Genomic DNA, 19,031 nt, shown 5'->3' with positions numbered 1-19,031 from the left:
CAGTTCTGACCCAAATAGTGTCCTAGACCCACATCCAAAGCAGTGCCAAACACTTCTAACTTCTAGCAAAGGGCTGAGCACTCCTCAGGAACTAGACTATTGTCCATGGAACGAAGAGTTTCACTGCAGGATCCGGCACGATCTTGTGCAGGTTATAGATGCCGTGTGTCCTTTAGAACAATAAATACAAGCGGTTAAAAAACAAGTACAATCTTCCCAACAATAAGGCATTGGATTTTTAGCACGTTTCCCACTTCTGATTGAACTGCTTTTGGAACAGAGATATAAATATTTTACTTTATTGGTGAAATATTCATTTTTTTTCTGCAGTGTCTTCAAAGAAACACCATGAATGTAGGGGAAATGTAAACTGCTTCTGAGCTGATCTTCATTTTCTCCAACTCCCCCAGCAGAGATTTAGGAGCTTTCAGCAGAAAGCTCTGTGTTAACGGTTATAAAGTTTGTCTTGTGAAGTTGTCAGGAGGAGGGTCAGCTTTTGTTTGCCAGGTAGGAAAAGCTCCCTCCTAATTTACCCTTTGCTACTTGAACCACTTTCAAATCCCATAATAGATTGAACTAGAGTTTAGGCTGTTTAGGATTGCTGAGAGCATTTGCTGGTGGTACCTTGGAATCACGAGTACATCACGTACAAGATATCTTTTCTACCTAATGAAGCTGTTTCTGGTTGGTTTGGTATTGGGATTTCTAAAGGTACATTGCTTAAGGTAAGTGAATTTTCTTAAATAAATATCTATGCAACACCGTAAAAGGTAATGGAATATAATGATGATCGGCTGCTTTTACTTTGTACAGTGAATAAGGAATGTCATCTTGAGCCACGTAACAAAAGATGCGGCTTTAAAATGTATTGTAGTACAAAGTGACTGGTTTTAAAATAAAAAATGATCTTGTCTGATAAACTTATATGCCAAAATATCATAGCCATGCTGTAATGAAGGGAAAATGCTTGCATTGCAAAGTGTTGTGAGCATACTACGGTCCTGGGTTTCTTTGGGGTTGTTCAGGACACTAATCAAGGCTAATGCTTAATACCTCTGCTTCTGCTTACTGACTGGCACTTTCAGGGGCATGGGCTCAGCAGAATTTTTATGTATCTAGTGACTGGGATCTTAAATTTGACAACTGTGTTAATAACTTTAGGGGTTTACTGCCGTATACAAACATCCTTCACAGTGGGATCATTAATTTCTAAATGCACAGTATTAATCAGACCAATCTGCTAAGCAAGGGGCTCTGCTCATGATGCTTATATAGATTCATAGTTTCATAGTTGTTAGGGGCTGGAAGGGATCTTACAGATCATCAGGTCCAGCCCTACTGCACTTGGGCAGGAAAGACCACTGGGATCAGATGACCCCAGCAAGATGGACATCAAGATGCTTTTTGAAGGTCACCAGGGTGGATGGCCACGAGCTCCCATGATCCAGCCCCCACTTTGCTGGAGGCACCGAGGGCATCAATAGGGGTAATTTGTTTATTACTGACAGGGTGAGAGGAGGAAGCATCTAACATCACTCCCTGAAAATCCATCTGACCTATAGGAAACAGAACTGGTAGGCTCTGCAAAATGAAAAAGTAGATGAACGTAATGGAGTCTGGAAGGGCAAATGATCAAGATGGGGTGGGGACTAAAACCCAAGGGCTCTTCAGGTTTCCAAGATGAAATTGGAGGACTTTGCATTAAGGGTGGGAAGGTTTATTACTAGGATAGTTGAACACTAGACATGGCACAGTGACAGAAATAGTTTTATCTATGCTAGAATACTAACTCGTGAGTCATTGTCATGTGATGTGGGGCCAGGAAATGACTATTTGTAACCTTGTTACTGAGATCAGTATCAGCTACATTCATTGGCTTCTTTTTACACCTGTGGACTGTAGTTGGTGCTACCTAAATAGAGAATGATATGTATGTATGGAAACCAGCAACAGATAAAGGAAAGTTTATAGAAACCAACAGCCTGCATTTTACTACTAGAAACCACCTATATACATACCCAGTGCTCAAGGTTGGCTTGTACAGCCACACTGAAGCTAGATGAAAGCTAGCTTGGGTAGCACATCTACACATACTTTAATCAAACTTCCTGCTTGCAGTGTTAGAAATATTTTTGGCCTGTTTCAGCTCCCAGGAGTCGCACCTGTGTAAAGTGACTTGGAGATAGATCACTATCCAGATCTATATTTTGCATGAAAGACTTAGTGGAGCACAACACAGGATTTTTTTTTCACATGGACACACACATTGACCTAGAGCCCCTGTTCTGAACTCCCGGCTCTGTGATTCTACACACTGAAGTTGTCATTCATTGTTCGCATACAGCAATGAAAGGGAATCCCTTCGGCCAAATAATGTCAACATGAGCCTAGCCAAAGGCAGATGGGCTCGATCAGTGAGCAGCCCTCCGCAGCCCATTGACTGTGTACTCTCCAGCTGGTCATCATGGAGCACCTGTGACCCCTGTCAAAAGAAAAGGGTGAGTATCTGCAGCCCAGGTATTAAACATGAAATGCAAAAAATTAGAAGGTGATATTTCCTTCAATGGCATTGTCTGTGCAAATTCATACTGCTAGAGTCCTCCCCATTGTCCATGGTCATGCCCAACTTCTGCAGGGCAAATCTGCAGAGGAATAAAAGGTGGTGTGAAATTGCTTGGAGTCCAAGGCCAAGTTGCCATGGAAATGTCATCATGAGAGACTCAGGAGTGCAGAAGACTTCCACGTAAGGTTGTTTCACTTGGGGAGCATAGGATCAGATCCTGAATCCCCTACTTGCTTTATAGGATGTGTAGTTAGTGGTCACAGGCCTTTGGAGAGCAGGTGAGTTTCTGCAGATCTCCTGCAAGGCTGTAAGTAGTCTCAACAATGCATTTCAGTGGCTTGCAACACCACACAGGCCCCAAGACTCTTTTTCATTGCTTGGTCCTATCTATATTATACTTAGGGAGTATCTTCAAGCTGGGGAAATGACCTTATGAATCCAGTGACAAACAGAGCTGTTGTGGAGAAAAGAATTCACAGGGATGCTAAGGGCCACATAAATACATAGATAGAAAATAACAACTGAGGCCACTGGGGAGCTGTTAATTGAAAGAGCGGAAAAGTAATGTATTTATTTATTAGATTTATATGCTGCCCTACCAAAAGGAGGCTCATTAATCAAAGCCTTTCTTATTTTTCACCTACATATTGTGAAGTTAGTCCTATTTTAATACAATCTGTCCCAATTACAATCTTAACAACACGGTCATCATCGTGCCCAGTGAGCCTTGTTTATCCCCATCAAAACTATCTCAAATGATATTTTTAAGTGAGCTACGCTATAAGCAAATTGAATCTCTGCACATTCATTATCTTATTGGCATGATTCCTAGAACAAATCTGCCCCAGTATAAGAACTGTGTGTTGTTACATAGGAACCATAACAATTCATGATTTTTACACACTCGAGTAAATAGTCTTTATTTCATTACAGTACAGATTTGCCCGCATGGAACAGCCTTCTCAGTTCAGTGGAGATGCCTGTGATTACTCTGACAAAGAAACAGAAGACTGTCTGACAAACAGTCCTTGCAGAAATCGAGTTAGGTGTGAAGGCTTTGTTTGCACAGTTACAGGTAAGTACGTACTGAATTTGGGGACAGCCCTGCTCCCACTGCAGTCAACAGTGTTGCAAGAGCTTGTTGCTTCCATAGGACCTGGACTAAGTAAAAATACCATATGTCAAAATTTAGCCCCAGGTCTATCAGCACTCACATTATGTCTGCAAATGACTGATTTTAATTCTAGTGCTGGAGCTGAGTTTTCAGCCTGCCAGTCTTGAGCGTGCTTTACATTTTGGAAGGTTTTTTTTCAAGCAGGGAGCTAAAAATAAAAAATACAGCAACCAGAACAGCAGCAGCAAAACATGCATCTATGATGCTGGCACATTCCTGAGATCACAATGTTGTTCTCTCTCTGCCTTGACTTTTTTAGAGATCCCTGTAGAGCAATTTTAATGAAAGATCACTGGCCAGATAGATATAAATAGTCTTTATTTCTATTATTCAGCTCATTAAAAACTTGTTTTAAAGGTTTCTATTGGCATATTTCTCCCTCACCAGAATTAATTCGCTCCAATGAAAATGTCCTAAACTTGTTTTAAAAGAATCTCAAGTGATTTGTTCCTGTGTTTGATCACAAATAATAACCCTCTTTTCTTACGCATATGTATTAGGACCAGACAACATTCTTTCAGCAAAGGTTTTCTCAAAAGTAAATTAGGTTATTGTTTAATCAAAACTATTTCCAGATCGTTTTTGCCTTTAGTTCAAGTTCTGATTTTCTATTGGATTTTTTCCTTGTTTGGCTAAACAATTCACAACTGTAGTAGTTTTCCAGCATTTTTTATTTTTTATATAGCTAAAGGGTAAAAGTTTTCCAGTGGGAAGAGTATTCTCTAACCAGCTTTATTCAATACATTTTAATCTTCTGTTGAGATTGTAAGCTTTCTGGGAACTGTAAATGCATAGTGATTAATAAAACAATAATGGATTTTTTAAATAAGTCGTATTCACTGGCTTCCTAGGAAGATGCATTACACGGAGGCTGCTTTGCAATGGGGATGATGATTGTGGGGATCAGTCAGATGAAAAAAACTGTAGAAAAGTGTATAGAAAATGCAACCAGAAGATGGAGGAATATTGGGCAATAGAGAACCTGGCAAAAGGGTAAGTCTGTATTCTTTGCATAAAGCAAACAAAGGAGGCTTAATTAAAATGCCTTTTGAGGATGACCCAAATATTATAGAGACCAAAGTGGCTTTTAATCAGAATGTAATGAGTAGGGCTATGCGAAGCTTCAGTCGCTGATTTGATTCAGTGGAGATGCAGCCTGATTTGACAGCCAAATCTCTGAATCCGAATCAAATCAGAAGACCCTTTTATCTCTCCAAATCGAATCGAAACCCTCTGAATCAATTTGGAGAGATTCGGAGAGATGCAATGATTCGGACGTAGACGTGACTTTAAATGTTTTTTCTACATACCTCAAGGTACCAGCTGGCTTGTGAATACTGTGATGCTGGGGTGGATGGAGCATCCCACAGGAGCACGGGGCGGTCCCCAGCACCCTTGATGGAGAGCACACAAGGCCCCCCCCCACTACTTGGCTTGGCAACTGGTGCCTCCTGGGTCTGTGGGGCACCCAGGGTCCCCCCATGGCTGATCACCGACCCAGGGGGAGTGTGTGGGGGGGGGGGGGGCAAGTGCTTGACAGCGGATCCAGAAATGGACTGGAAGTACTTCTGGTCCACTTCCAGGTCCACTGTCAGTATTTCCAGTCCACTTCTGGGTCTGCCGCCAAGCATGTGGGCCCTCCCACCCCCCGCACTCCTGTGGGACACTCTATCTGCCCCAGCATCGCAGCATTCATAAGCTGCACTTAATAGCTTGAGGTATGTAGAAAAAACATTTAAAGCTGTGTCTATGGCCAAATCTTCAGATTCGGATTCGGCCGAATCGAATCAAGACAGTGATCCAAATCAACTAGTAGATTCACTGTCCCCTGAATCGGACTGAATCCAAATCGACAATGGCCTGCTTTGCACACCCCTAGTAATGAATAACAGTCAACAAGGTGTTAGAGAGTGTGCAACATATGCACTGAATGAATGACACATTTGTACTTCATAAAGAGTCAGCCTGCTAGTAGGCGTAGCAAGGGTACTGGTTCATGGGCCGCCATGTTTATTTATTCTCTACTGAAATGGGACAATTTTTCCCAAATTGCATTGGGAGGTATCGAAGAACAAAACCTCACCAAGCTCCAGGTGATTGTTATTTGAACCATGTGACACCTGAGATAGCATGAGGGTGGGGAAGGTTTATAGTTTGATCTCCTCCCTCAGTTTTACCTGTGTGTAATAGAGAGTAGACCCTGGCCAGATAACTATTCAGTTTGTATGAAACAGTTTGCATGGCCTTTCTGAGATGGGGAAGAGTTCTGTTTAAAACCATGACTCTAAAACCACGCCGGTGAGGAAGTTGCTGTTTGAACAGAGAGCATCACAGTTGCCGAAGAGAATGTTCCAAATGAAAACCCTGTGTCCAGACGTCCTGAAACGTTGGCTTGCTTGAACTCTGAACCAGGGGGAAGATCCATTTGTTTTGCAGGTGGCTTGTATTTGTTTCAGGTGGCTTGTACTTGTAATGGGCTGCACCAAAACTCCTAGGATGAAATTTTGTCCCTTTTGATGACCATGCAACATCTGCCATTAACATCAGTGGGGCAAGATTTCATCCCACATCTAAGCAACCCTGACCTTTGGGGTATTTGACATCCAGATCCTTATCTGAATGGGTGATTTCGCTCCCATTGGACCAGGGCACGGTAACTGCCTGGCACATTCTACCACGGAAAAATAGTCACCTAATCTCATTGCATACCAAAAGTCTGCTTGCTTTTTACTGCGAAAATCGCATTCAAGGGAAAATGATCATTTCTGGCTGTCTGAAGACAGAACTGCTGAGAACAACATTACATTTAAATTTTCATCAAAAACCATTCTTTTAAACTTTCATCAACATTTTAAAAATTATGTCAAACAATTATAGAATATGCTTCTCATCTCTATAAAATCTCAATTGCTCAATAATGTGAATTAAAGGGCGCTCTATGCTTTTCACTGTTCTAAAATTGCAGCTAATTTAACAGCTTTAAGAAACATTATTATGGGAGGTGGGTTTTTTTTATGAGAAGCAAGTATGACACAGACCTGGAGCACTGTGTGACAGGTATGCATCCTCAGAAAGTAGATACTAATAGTATTTTGGGGGGGGGGCACGTTCCATCAGTGACTCGCACTGCCATTTGATTGTGAGTGCATTCAAATTAGAGCATTGTCCTGTAACTATGCTACACGGGGCATTCACCCTTAGGTGATAGTAATGGATAATTATTCTTTCTGATCTCAGGTTACCACATACCACAAAAAAAAAAATTGCTTCGATTAAAAAAAACAAAACAAAGTTGCCCTACTAAACATTCACTGTATACAGAAAGGCTTAGTGTCTAATCCATGACTTACTGTGAAGTCAATAGAAAGTTTTCCATTGGCTTCAATGAACTTTTGATTCACGTCTCAATAGGTCCCAGTACCCTGAAAGGTTAAACCTTGCTCAGGGTTTATAATTTAAAACAAGGGGGAAATGCGATTAATAAAAGAGAGAAAAAAGAAAACTGGGTTAAAACTGAATCTGGTTATTCAAGAAAAGAATGAATAATCTGAATACACTATGATTCCCACTGCCATCTAGGAAAGTATGGAGTGATTGTGAAGTGTTTTGCCTGGGTGCATACTTTGTTGACCCTTGTCTCTACTGTCATTTGTCAGAGAGCTATTCCAAACCCTGACTTTTCATCGCAGTTTTAATTTTACTAACTTTATTGGCATAGTGAGTTACAGATTTTGCCAGCACTGGTGGGACAATACCAACCCAGCTGATTAGATGCACTTCTTTTTCTGTAGTTAATATTATCTACAGAATTGCAACACTACATGAGTGAACGGTTGAAGAAAGGAAGGTTTTGATGGTAGAATCCCCAAATAAACTAGGACAAAAGAAAGATAAAGAAAATGACATTGCCTTTCTTGGTCACACCCTGTATTGCATGGCTAACTAAATTAGAAACCTTATGTGTTTCACTTGTGTGCATCCAATACAGGGTAAACGGTATTACAAACAACCTGGAAGGATTGGTTCTTGATCATCGATATTATGCTGGTGCGTGTTCTCCCCATTACATTATGGACACCAGGTTTAGAAAACCATACAATGTAGAAAGCTACACCCCAGAGGTAAGTCTCAGGTTAATTAATGCAAACAAATGAGATTTTCACTAATTTTCAGTGCATAGTATAAACACAGCCTCCCTAGTTTAAGACTACATTTTGACCTACTTTTAAAAAGTTTTCATTTTATAGAGTATATTTTCCAGTTTCCAAATAACTGGTATTACCTATGAGAAATCTTTCTATATTTCTGTTCTGCTGCAGTCAGCAGAGAGAACATATGTTAATTATTAAATCCTAGGGGACATTTTCAAAGGCACAAAGGGCTATCCTGCTCTCAGTGACTTTAGTGAAAATGCCTAACTCTCTTTTATGCCTTTGAAAATCTCCTCCCCATCCCTAGAGGAGTGTTGATATAATTGATGATGTTGCTAGAAAAAGGGGAGGGAGGGCGGGGGGCAAAACTATATTGCCTGGCACTCTATAACAAAAGCAAATAAGAAAAGAATAGCCAAAAACAGTACCAAAGGACATATATTGCAGCTTCTATAAACAGTGTGGTACATAAAACAGAATTTAAAAAATGCTGGAGATTACCTTTTATAATTACAATCTTTTATCATTACAGTATCTTATAATTAGAAAACTCTGGAAAAATCCAACATAGTCTTCAGATATAAGGTTTTTATGGAGTGCAAAGGGCTGTCATTAAAGCAGGGAACATAAGTGTTTATTGTTCTCTAATACTCACAAGTATGTATTGTCTTATTATGGTCTAAATAATGGGTAAAAATGAAAAAGTACGTTTCTGTAAATGCACTTCTCCCCTGCTAGATTAAGTAGTTTCCTTGATTAGCTAAAAGGGAGTGAACTTTATTTTGTAGAGACTGTACAACGATGCACTAAACAGGAACATGCAACCCCCTGCGGTCATCCAGCCCATGGGTCCAGAAATATGGTGGTGGGGAAGTGGTGGCATTGCTTCCCTGCTACCAATTTTTCAGGCCCATGGAAAGCCCCAGGCCCTGCACACTGGACTGGGTGCCCAATCCCAGCACATGGGGCCGAGTAGGGGTGGGGCTGGCCCCAGAGCCCAATCCCAGTATGCAGGGGTGGGAGGGGGCAGTGCCAGGCCCCAGGTCCTGATCCTAGCATTCAGAGCTCGATGCAGTCCATGAACCAGCCTTGTACCATTCTTCTGTAATAAAGGAGTAATAGTAATAGTATTGTTCATAATATAAAGAACATGATTATTAGAGAGAAAACTGTAAGAGAAAGGAGACGCTTCCTTGTTGATGGGAAGGATGCGTCTTTTGGGTTAAGGCATATGACTGGAAAGGGCAAAATCTGGGATCAACCTCTGGTTTTGCCCCAGACTTCCAAAATGAGCTTGGGCAGGTTTGCTATAAGCTTGATCTTTTTTTGCCTTGAAATCAGAGGCAAAACTCAAGCTGATTTTAATGATGCACCCCTTGTCCTAATGAACCCCTTGGAAAAGAAAGAACAATAGTGACTACCTCCACTGGATATTATGAAGCTAATTAAAAAATATATATTTGTATAGTGCCTTGAGATCTATCTAGGGAAAGGAGGCTGCCAATGTGCAAATTATTGTTTAATAACACCAGGCACTTGCACCCAACTCATCTCCACACTTGTTACCTCACCTTTAATGGGCATCAAAGCTGTATCTCATCATCCATTGACTTTAATGATGTGCACAGGCTAGTGTGATTTGATACGTGTTGTTCATTAAGAAAGCTTTTTCCTTTTGCAATTTTAAACTTGTTTAGACTTCACCGATGTCTAAGGTTTCATACAGTTTGCATATGATTGGCATACATGAGTAATTGCAATACAGAGGAGATGGTAGCTTGGTTCTGTGTTCTGTTAACCTCTACTGTGAATCAAGCGCTATTGAAGTAATAGCAATAGTAGTAATAATAATGTTTAGCAATTATATAAGGCTTTTCATCTTCAAGGTGCAATCATTAATTCACAAGTATATTTGTTGCAAATTTAACAGTACTCCCTGTTTCTATTTCAGCTGTGCAGTCACCATGTGGAAAATAAAATATGCTTTTTCTTGCTTTGTTTTCTGTTTAGACCAAAGGAAAATATGAATTTACAATGACTGAATATGAATCCTACTCGAGTTTTGAACACAATATCCTGCAGGCAAAAGCTTCACAGAGTAGCTTTAGCTTTGGTATAAAAATACCAAGTTTGTTTGAATTTGGATACAATTCCAATGACAACAGGTTCAAGAAGTTTTTTCGGAGAGTGAAAAGATTTTCTAGCACAGTAAGCAATGTTCTACTTAATTTTCTGTTCAGATTAATAGTTAACATCGAATATATGTAGTTTAATCGTATGTGTGTCTGTGAGTGTATGTGTTCCTGTCTGTCAGCTCAGCAATTATGATGAAGTCTTTCCAATTATGCATTTCCTATGGTCTGTTTGCCAAGTGTTCAACCACAATTCTTTGGTTTATCCCTATGACACCTGGGATTACTGGGTCGTCTCCCATCAAAATGCAAGTCAGGCCCACAACTGCTTAGCTTCTAAGATTAGACAAGAACAGGTGCACTGAATCTAACATAACTGTAAACCAATGCAAATAAAAATGTAGGTACAGGAACAGATCCTCAGGTATCAGAAAATGGTGTAGGTCTATGGAAATCTGTAGAACTACACTAGTTTTTAAAGCTAAGGATTGGTAAAACAGATCCTTGTAAATAAAAAATGAAAGTGGCAGCAGAAATGTTGCAGAGGGGAGGATGCTCAAATTATATTTTTGGTTTCAAAGAGCAATCATGTATCAAAGTAGGCTAAGAACCAAAAATGCACAACAGTCCCATACATGAACTACCAGATGTTGTACCCAGTGACATTGGTATCCCAAACATTAAAATGATTACTCGTGTGGCTTGTGCTGCTGTACTAAATTTAGTTAAGGCATCGTGTGAATGGGAATTAAATGATCAGTGAGGCTATTCCAGTCTCAAATCCTAACTTATTGGGCACATGCGCAATACCAGTATTTAAGCAAGGCTTTGAAAGCAACACTAAAGCAAGCCCTAACAGGCAACATAGCTATTCTTACTTGAGTCTTCCAATGCATACAGTGAAACCATCTGGCCAGGCATCCATCACTGCACTGAGGTTTGAATAGCGGTTGTTTCTTTTCCTGTATATCACTCTCCCCAACTTTAAGGGTTTTTTTTCCCCTAGGTTTTTATATACTTTTGTTTTATAGTTCTCTTCTGTATGCATGCCATACATATTCACCAATCCTCTTGCATAGCGGTCATCTTCCTGTTAGGCTGCTGTCTTGGACTGTTAAACCACATCCTCTTTTAACTTTTTGCTGGCATGAGTTATAAAAGGTCATCTTAAACTGTGACTCACTTACTTTGCTTTTATTAGTGGCATTAGTTATGTCAAGGCACAAAATGATGTTGCTTATGCTAAGCATTTTGCTAAGGTGGCTTTAGTAACCGTAAGTTAGCAGGTAGCCTAGCCAAGCAATTTATGCATCGTGGTACTCACCCCAACATGCCGAGCACAACAGTGAACAGCAGTGTAAATGTAATCACAGATGGGAATCTTTCAGGGGTGCAAGTAGCTCTAACCTGCAAATTTGAACACCTCAAAGGAAAGCGCTCAGGAGAGAATGTCATTTAGACACTGAACCCTGAAACTTTGAAATGTCATGCATCTTACCAGCTGAAGTCCAAGGAATAGCTCTGAGTTCCCACAAAAAAAAGTTGTTCCCTTCCTTCAGCAGGGTTGTAGTGTTTGTCAGCATGATGGTCCAGGGAAAGTATGAGAAGCATAGGTGCTGAGTATGTGGGGCCCAAGGGCCCTGGCCCCCCTCGGGAAAAGGCCAGGATGACCACCCATCCCTAATTGAAGACTGGTAAACCCAAGTTGCTGTGGACCTCTGCAAGGGGCCGCGGGGAGTGGGATGCAGGGGGTGCCACCTGCATGTGTGTGTGGACACACACATGCATGTGGCCAGGAATACAGCCCCAGGCAGCAGGGGAGAGCAGCTCCCCCAGGTGATTGCAGGTAAGTCTGGGGGGGTAGGGCAGATGAAGGCTCCCATGGTGAGGGAGGCGTGTGGCAAGGGATAGGCCAGGGGGCACTTCCCAGCCAGGGTGGTGCACGGGTCCTGGGACCAGGGCAGGGAGTGGGACAGAGCCGTGGGCAGCTTGTCTGGAGTGGAGTGGGGGGCAACTCCCTGCTACTGCCTGCACTCCCAAGGACTGGGTTTCGGGAACCATGTGCCCCCCAGATTTATGCATGGGTTAGGCGCAGATGCAGCAGGGTGGGAGGCCTTTGCCCCCACCATGGGCTCAGCTTGGCCATGCTGCTAGGGGGGACATGATCTTAGGCCCCTGCCCCAGCAAAAATAAACATTGCTGCCTATGATTAGAGCAAGGCTTGTTTTGTGATATCTTTTGTTGAATCAACTACATAAGATTGTTAAGGCTTCAGGATGCTGGTACTTATGAATACACTGTCTGGAGAACAGTCTGTGCAGTGAAGGACTACTGTCCTTGAAATCACAACAGGATGTCATCATGCACATTAAAAGCCATGCCATTGTTAGGTGGGTTAAGCAAGACAGGAGCTGTCACTTCAGAAAATGATCATGCAAACAAAGAAACCAAGCTATTCTACTGTAGGGCTGTGATGACAGTAATACAAAATGAAAACTGCTAGCCAGCCTTCAGTGGTTTAATTATAGAATTGCACAAGCCATTTCATTTTGATAGATGTGATATGTCTACTGAACTCATCATTCAAGAGAACAAGGCAGGCAGCACAATACTCTTGTATTCTTTTTCTTTAGAGATTGAGCCACTGCTGTGGCCTGGTGTACACTTCAAGCTGGCAGGAGGTGCTTTAATTTATAGCTTTTAGGCCGATTATATGGCATTCATTTTGGGGGAGCACACAACATCATTTAATTTCCACTTTTCATCCTTCCCTGTTGTAAACCAGCCTAGTTCTTGTCAGCTGTTTAACTGCACGGCTGATAAATGTTCCTCTTCTCAGGAGCACACCTGATAAACCTTCCCGAAATAATTTTTAGTTTTGTTAAATTCTTATTTTCCAACAAAAAACAGTTTCATTGAGAAGTCCTAACCCATTTACTCTTTGTTGCCAAACAACGACAGCGTGTTGTAGGTTGGAGGCCTCATTTCATTTGGATGCTCTTGTGTCTCTGCATTTCATATAGTCCAGCAAATTTGTTCATGCCCGATCTGAGCTGGATGTAGCTCAATACAAGCTGAAGCCTCAGAGTTTGATGCTGCATTATGAGTTCATGCAGAGACTCCACCAGTTACCTTTAGAGTACAGCTACGGGGAATACAGAGAACTCTACAGGGACTACGGGACACATTACATCACGGAAGCTACTCTTGGAGGCATCTATGAATATACTTTAGTTATAAATAGCGATGAGCTCCAAAAGGCAGGTATGTATAGCCACTGTTTACATGGCATTTTGGGAACGGGCTATTCAAGCTGTGGGGTTGGATTTGCTTCTTCTGCTTCAACAAACATTAGGGACTCAAAAATTGAGGGGGAACACCAATCGCTGCCTCCCTACCATACGAACCCACAGAAGCTTCCAAATGAGAAGTCAATGGAGATTCAGATGTATTGGTAGAGACGCGGTAAACCTAAGAATGAGAGGAAGTGAGACGGGGGAAAACTGTTGATGCCTATAGGATTGTCTCCATGAAAACCTACAGGAAATAGGCGTGTAAGGAAATGCTTCTCCCTTCTGTGGTCAATCAAAAACCTGTACGTGAGTGCAGAGCCTGCTCCGCCATGCTGCAATTACAATTAGTGGAGTCTGCTGAGTGCGGTAATCACTATGCTCCAGCAGTCTTCTGCATTTTGTGTATCAACATCCGGGAGCGTCAAAATGTTGGCATCATTTCGGGCACTGTTTCCCAGCCTTTTCTTCAGCATGATCCTGTTTATGACTCCATATCCTCACTCCTGACCCATAGCTCCCCACCCTCAGCCCTCCCACACCCCCAGCCCTACTCATACCCCTCACTTGTGACCCACAGCCCACTTCCACCCCCAGACTTGCCCCCAGCTACCAGGGCTATGGGACCAGGGCCTGCAGCCCCCTGCCCCCCAGCAGTACCTGAGCCCCAGCCACTTCCCATGAGTGGTAGCAGCTGCTGCAGCCAGAGCAGAGTGCAAAGCCCAGCTCCCCCGCTGCCCCCTCTGCCTGTGGGTGGCACAGCCAGAGTGGAGCCCATGGGCAGAAGAGGATGCAGGCTGCCCGCTGTGGGCTCAGAGCTCCCTGCCCTGCTTCTCTTCCTCTGGAGGGTCCACGGCCTAGCAGGTGGGACCCAGCACAGGAGGGCAGGGAGGCTGAGTGCCACTGGCAGGATCCCCACAATGGCCGAGCTGCCATGGTGAGGCACCCCCTGCCTACCTGGCAGGAGCAGTGGTGATGACATGGAGTTGTATCTCCCGCTGCTGCCAGGCAGGCAGGGAGTGCCTCACCATGGTGGCCCTGCCAGCATTGGGTTCCGAGCAGCAGCACTGAGCTTCCCCACTCTGCTCTGCTGCAGGAGCCCCTGTGGGAGGGCTGCAGGGTAGAGAGTCCTGACCCCACAACAGGCAGCCCACATCTACCCCCACCTCACACACAGATCTGGGGGGCACATGCCCCCCCATGCCTTCCTCCCTGGGAATGCACACAGCAGTGGGGAGCCGGTCATCCCCCCACCCCACACTGGCCCCCAGACACACCACCCATGACTCCATCCTGTTTCCCCAGCCAAGCCCCACATTCTGGCCCCATGCACTATGGTGCCCAGCTGGGCAGAGTTCCCAGCCCTGCCCCACTCCCTTCTTCTCCCCCTCACCATGGGGGCCTCAATCTGCCCTTCCTGCCCCCATAGACTTACCTGGAGGGAGCTTCTCTCCATACTGCCCCATGCCTAATCCCCTTCCTGTTGCTCCCCCAGCACCAAGGAAACTCTGGCAGGCTGGAACTCTGCCAGCCTGCAAAAGGAACCCACCACTTCCTGCCTTTTCTCTCTTTTAAAGGAGAAAATCTGTGGTTGTCTTTGCAAGCCCATTTTTTACCATTGCAACCCCAAGGTTGGGAACCACTGACTTAAGAGTGGGGGGGCAGGAAACAGGCTCTGTAGTTAATATTTTCACATATACATTTTCAAAGCTGACTAGACACTAAAATGAATGAGAACTGTGCAGGCACATCTTGAGCAAGCCTTGAAAATCCCAGTCTCCGTTCTTTTCCTGGTGCTTTCAAATGACAGTTTTGAAACTCTTTTAGCTTCCAAAGCTTTTCCAGAGTGCAGGAGTAAAGAAAACAGTCAATAATTTACTGGATGACTCTTTTGTCTGACACCGCTCTCGCTGTTTGACTTGGACTTCTTTTACAAGGACTGATGTTTGTCGTGTAGGACAAAGAGAGCTGTGTGACAGCAATCAATAGCTGCACTCGCTTATGTTTTCCCTGGCAGGGGAGGAGGAGGAACTGCCTATTTGCAAAAGTATTCAGTGGACTGTTCTGCGAGATGTTCAGTCTGTTTACTCATCTGCTTAGTAACTCGGTATATTCTGCTATATGGTATCATACCCCAAAGGGACAGAATTTCGATCTGGATTTCAGTTGTTCAGAATTGTAGGGAGGTCCAAGAGCTGAGGTGTTGGTTTGGACCCAGTGTTAGTTATATTTCTCTATAGACGCACATATCTGATCAAACCTAAATCTGGACTTGGCAGCATTAGGATCTGTACATATACATCATGAGATGCTATTTGAATCTAAATAAACAAGGCCTATCAAGAGAAAGAAGCGGCAACAGCAGCCCAGAATGCAATGACTTGCTTGAGATCAAAAGATAAGACAGTGGCATGGCCAGGAATAGACCGTGCAGTAAATAGGTCTCCAGACAGTCAGACTACCATTAGATCATGCTGCTTTTCTCCATAAAAGTGCTTGCACGATGAAATAATATAGTAGTGATATAAACCTTGCCAGTTTAGGACATTTAAAATGAGAGGTAACATATCATTCATGACTGTGCCTGTTTAAAAAGGCACATAGACATGAACAAAGGTAAGCATGAAGCTTAATTTTAAATATCCGATTATTATTATTAATTTGTTAGTGTCTAGAGCTCTGATCATGGACTACAACCCTACAAAAAGAAGGCCTCGCCTCAAAGAGCTTATAATCTAAGAAACTTACTTCTTAGCCATTCCACTATAATGGATGTATTTGCAGTAGACACTTGTTAACCAAGCTTTGGTGATAGCATGATAACCTTCCCAGCCACCTCTGCACTGATTTGATGTGAAAGACTGTATGTGGTGAGGTTGTTATGGTTTCTGAAAAGGCCTTATTTTCACAAAATGTCCTTCAAACTACATGGTATTTGCTTGTGCCTTATGGAGAAATGAAAACTAAACTTCACTTGCCAAAATAAATAGAGTCTTTACAAATTTATAGTAAGTCCCTATCAAAAGGACCTTACAATCAAATTTCCCCTGGTGAGTTGTAGAACCTCCTTCACTGGAGGTTTTCAAAAGAAGGTTGGATAAAAATTGGACAGGGATTGCTTAGATGTAGTGTTCCTGTTCTTGAGCAGGGACTTGGACCAGATGTCTTCTAATGTTAGGATTCTGTGATTCAGATTTTGGACAACAGAGGCCATGTGTACATGAAATGAGAAGCGTGTGTGCATGACACTTTAAAGGAGGCTAAATGCTTTTGCACCGCTTTAATGGTATCGGAGTTTGCATGCCACGGTGGTGCGTTGCACATTAATTCCAGCCACTGTAGGAACTTCAGCGGCATAATGTGCCTTACATGACTTGGGATACAGCAAACTAAAATTCCTTTGAGGAGCTGCATACAGCTGCAGAGCAAAGCAGCAGGCTCTGTGCAGCTCCATGGCTCTGCAGGAAGCCCTGCAGGCAGCCTGGCAGCAGCCCGGGAAGGCAGACTCCACCCAAGAAAAGCAGCAAGCCTGATCTTTTTCCCCCTCCTGGAGCCTGCCTGCCTGCCTGAACTGCGTGGGGGCCTGGTGCTTCCCTCCACGGCTGCAGTGCCCCCTGGGACCGTCCAAGCCAGGTGCCTGTGGGCAGGTGCTGCCTGGCGGGGGGCCACAGCTGCCGTGGAGGGAAGCACCAGCCCCCCGACCCCTGCAGCCCAGGGACTGCTCTTCCTGCCAGCAGCTCACCCTCTCCTCCCTGCTGGGGTGGCAGATAGGTCAGCAGGGTGTGGGCATGACACAGGGGTTTAATCAGCCCTAAATTGAAGCGACATTTTTTAAAACCCACCGTTTCAATTTAGGGTCCCTGTTTCATCTACACATGCCCAATGGTATCAAAATCATCTGGCTCCAGAAGTTAGATGAGTGGTGTAGGGCCTGGGCCACCTAGAGCAGGAGCTATGTGTGGCATGGGTCCCGGGCACCAGGGGCTGGTTTGTGCGGCTCCATGAACCACAGGCAACCTGTGGGCCATTTCTATGACACCCTCGACTACAGTATATTAGAGAGTGGGGGAGGGTAGACATGTAAATGGCACTAACAGTACCATTAAGATGGTATATCTTTTCTTAGTAAAATGCAGATCTTGGAAGTTAAAAAGTTGATTTTAATTTATGAAGGAGACAACTGGGGGAAAGATAGTCACTTGTAGACCATTTACCTCCCTACGCAGACCATCTACCTCCCCACCGTCATTGGACAGTTTACCATGTGTGTCATGAGAGGGGTGGGTCTCAAGTAGGGAACTGAGAGAGCATCGTGGTTGTTGCTCTGCAAATAGATGTTGTGAAGGTATTCAGTGCATACAGCAGTTCTTGGAAGAACTGAATAACTGCAGACAGAGAGGCTGTCATTGCTGGTGGAGTGAAGGGGAGTGCATTACTTTAGGGGTTTTTTTCTTAAGATGCCAGTTTAGCTAAGTACCTAATCACATATCTAACTCCAGTGAGACTATTGATGTGTTAAAATAAAGCTAGTATGGTTAAGTGTGCTGCTGAACTGGGTCCTTAACTGCTAATTCATTCAGGACCAATTCAGCAAATAAACTCAATGGGACGCAGCTTGTAGTGTCCTAATTAATCTCATTGAAGCCATTCTGTATGGTAAACATTGTATTCACCAGCTAGTGCAGGGTAAGACCCATTGGCTCAGCCTTCCACTTGAGGGTAGAAGCACCTAATTTGAAATAAAAATATTTTGAAGAATTGAGGCTTAGTCACTCATGTGCAAATTCCAACAATTTGTGTCAGATCTTACAAGCATTAGTGAAGATTAGTAAATTCAACTGTAGAGAATTTTCCTGCTTGTTTATGATCGGAGTAATTAAATAGAAACCATGGATAATCCACCCCAAAGAAGGAGCGGCTGCAGCCCATTAAGTGTCTGTTTACATAGCAGATTTTGAAAATGTTTTTAAAACGTACAGATTTTGTGAAAGTGAAGTGACAGTCTCCTCTAGAGCTAGGGTAATGACTATTACGATACTTAACACTTCTATAGAAACTTTCAGTGTGATAATCTCCAAACGCTCCATAAACAATTAATTGCTTCTCATCACACCTCCATGCATTTAGCATAGTTAAGTATTACCAGCTCCATTTTATAGATTCGGAATCTGAGAAGCAGGGAGGGACCTCACCCATAGTCAGACAGTAATTATAATACATGCAACAATAATTAGTACTTATAATGATTATGATTTTTTTTTAATCCTTTTCCTTCCCAAATCTCCAAGTGCTTCATATTAATAGGAATGCATCACTACTTCTGTTTTATAGATAAGGAACTGAGGCACACAGGTTCTAAGGCTAAATTTTTAAGAGTGTGAGCTAGATTTGAATGCTTCATGAGTTGGGTTTCCTACATTGCACAGTGAATTAATGTCAGACCTGGATTGAAAACCTAGATCTTTTCATTTCTAGCCCCTTGTTTCCCTTAATAATATGCTTCTACTCTGCACATGCACAGGTCATCTTTACATGTGCTCTGCTGGCCGGGGGGGGGGGAGGTGCTTTAATTACAGTATCTCTGAGAGTCACTCTAATTAAAGCACCCACAACATCTCATGTATTCAGTCCCCCAGCCACCAGGGGCATGCATCGTTCATGATTGAGTCTGCTCCAGCATGTTGGAACAATGTCTCCGCACAACTGCAGGCACCCACAGAG

General features: G+C 43.2%; 1 protein-coding gene across 1 annotated transcript in view; it reads left to right on the top strand.

Annotated features, from left to right (window-relative positions):
• The first annotated feature begins 531 nt into the window (after positions 1-531).
• Positions 532-19,031, top strand: part of C8B (complement C8 beta chain) — a 28,334-nt gene continuing 9,834 nt past the window's right edge. The window contains exons 1-7 of the mRNA XM_006265427.4: positions 532-725; positions 2,345-2,498; positions 3,497-3,638; positions 4,589-4,730; positions 7,726-7,858; positions 9,899-10,096; positions 13,044-13,284. Coding sequence (XP_006265489.2) covers positions 670-725; positions 2,345-2,498; positions 3,497-3,638; positions 4,589-4,730; positions 7,726-7,858; positions 9,899-10,096; positions 13,044-13,284 — 1,066 coding nt within the window. The 5' untranslated portion in view covers positions 532-669. The remainder of the gene's footprint in view (positions 726-2,344; positions 2,499-3,496; positions 3,639-4,588; positions 4,731-7,725; positions 7,859-9,898; positions 10,097-13,043; positions 13,285-19,031) is intronic.

This window comes from Alligator mississippiensis, chromosome 5 (assembly GCF_030867095.1).
Source record: "Alligator mississippiensis isolate rAllMis1 chromosome 5, rAllMis1, whole genome shotgun sequence".
Taxonomy (NCBI): domain Eukaryota; kingdom Metazoa; phylum Chordata; order Crocodylia; family Alligatoridae; genus Alligator; species Alligator mississippiensis.
The sequence above is the reverse complement of the archived record's forward strand: the minus strand, read 5'-3'. Positions and strand labels throughout refer to the sequence as shown.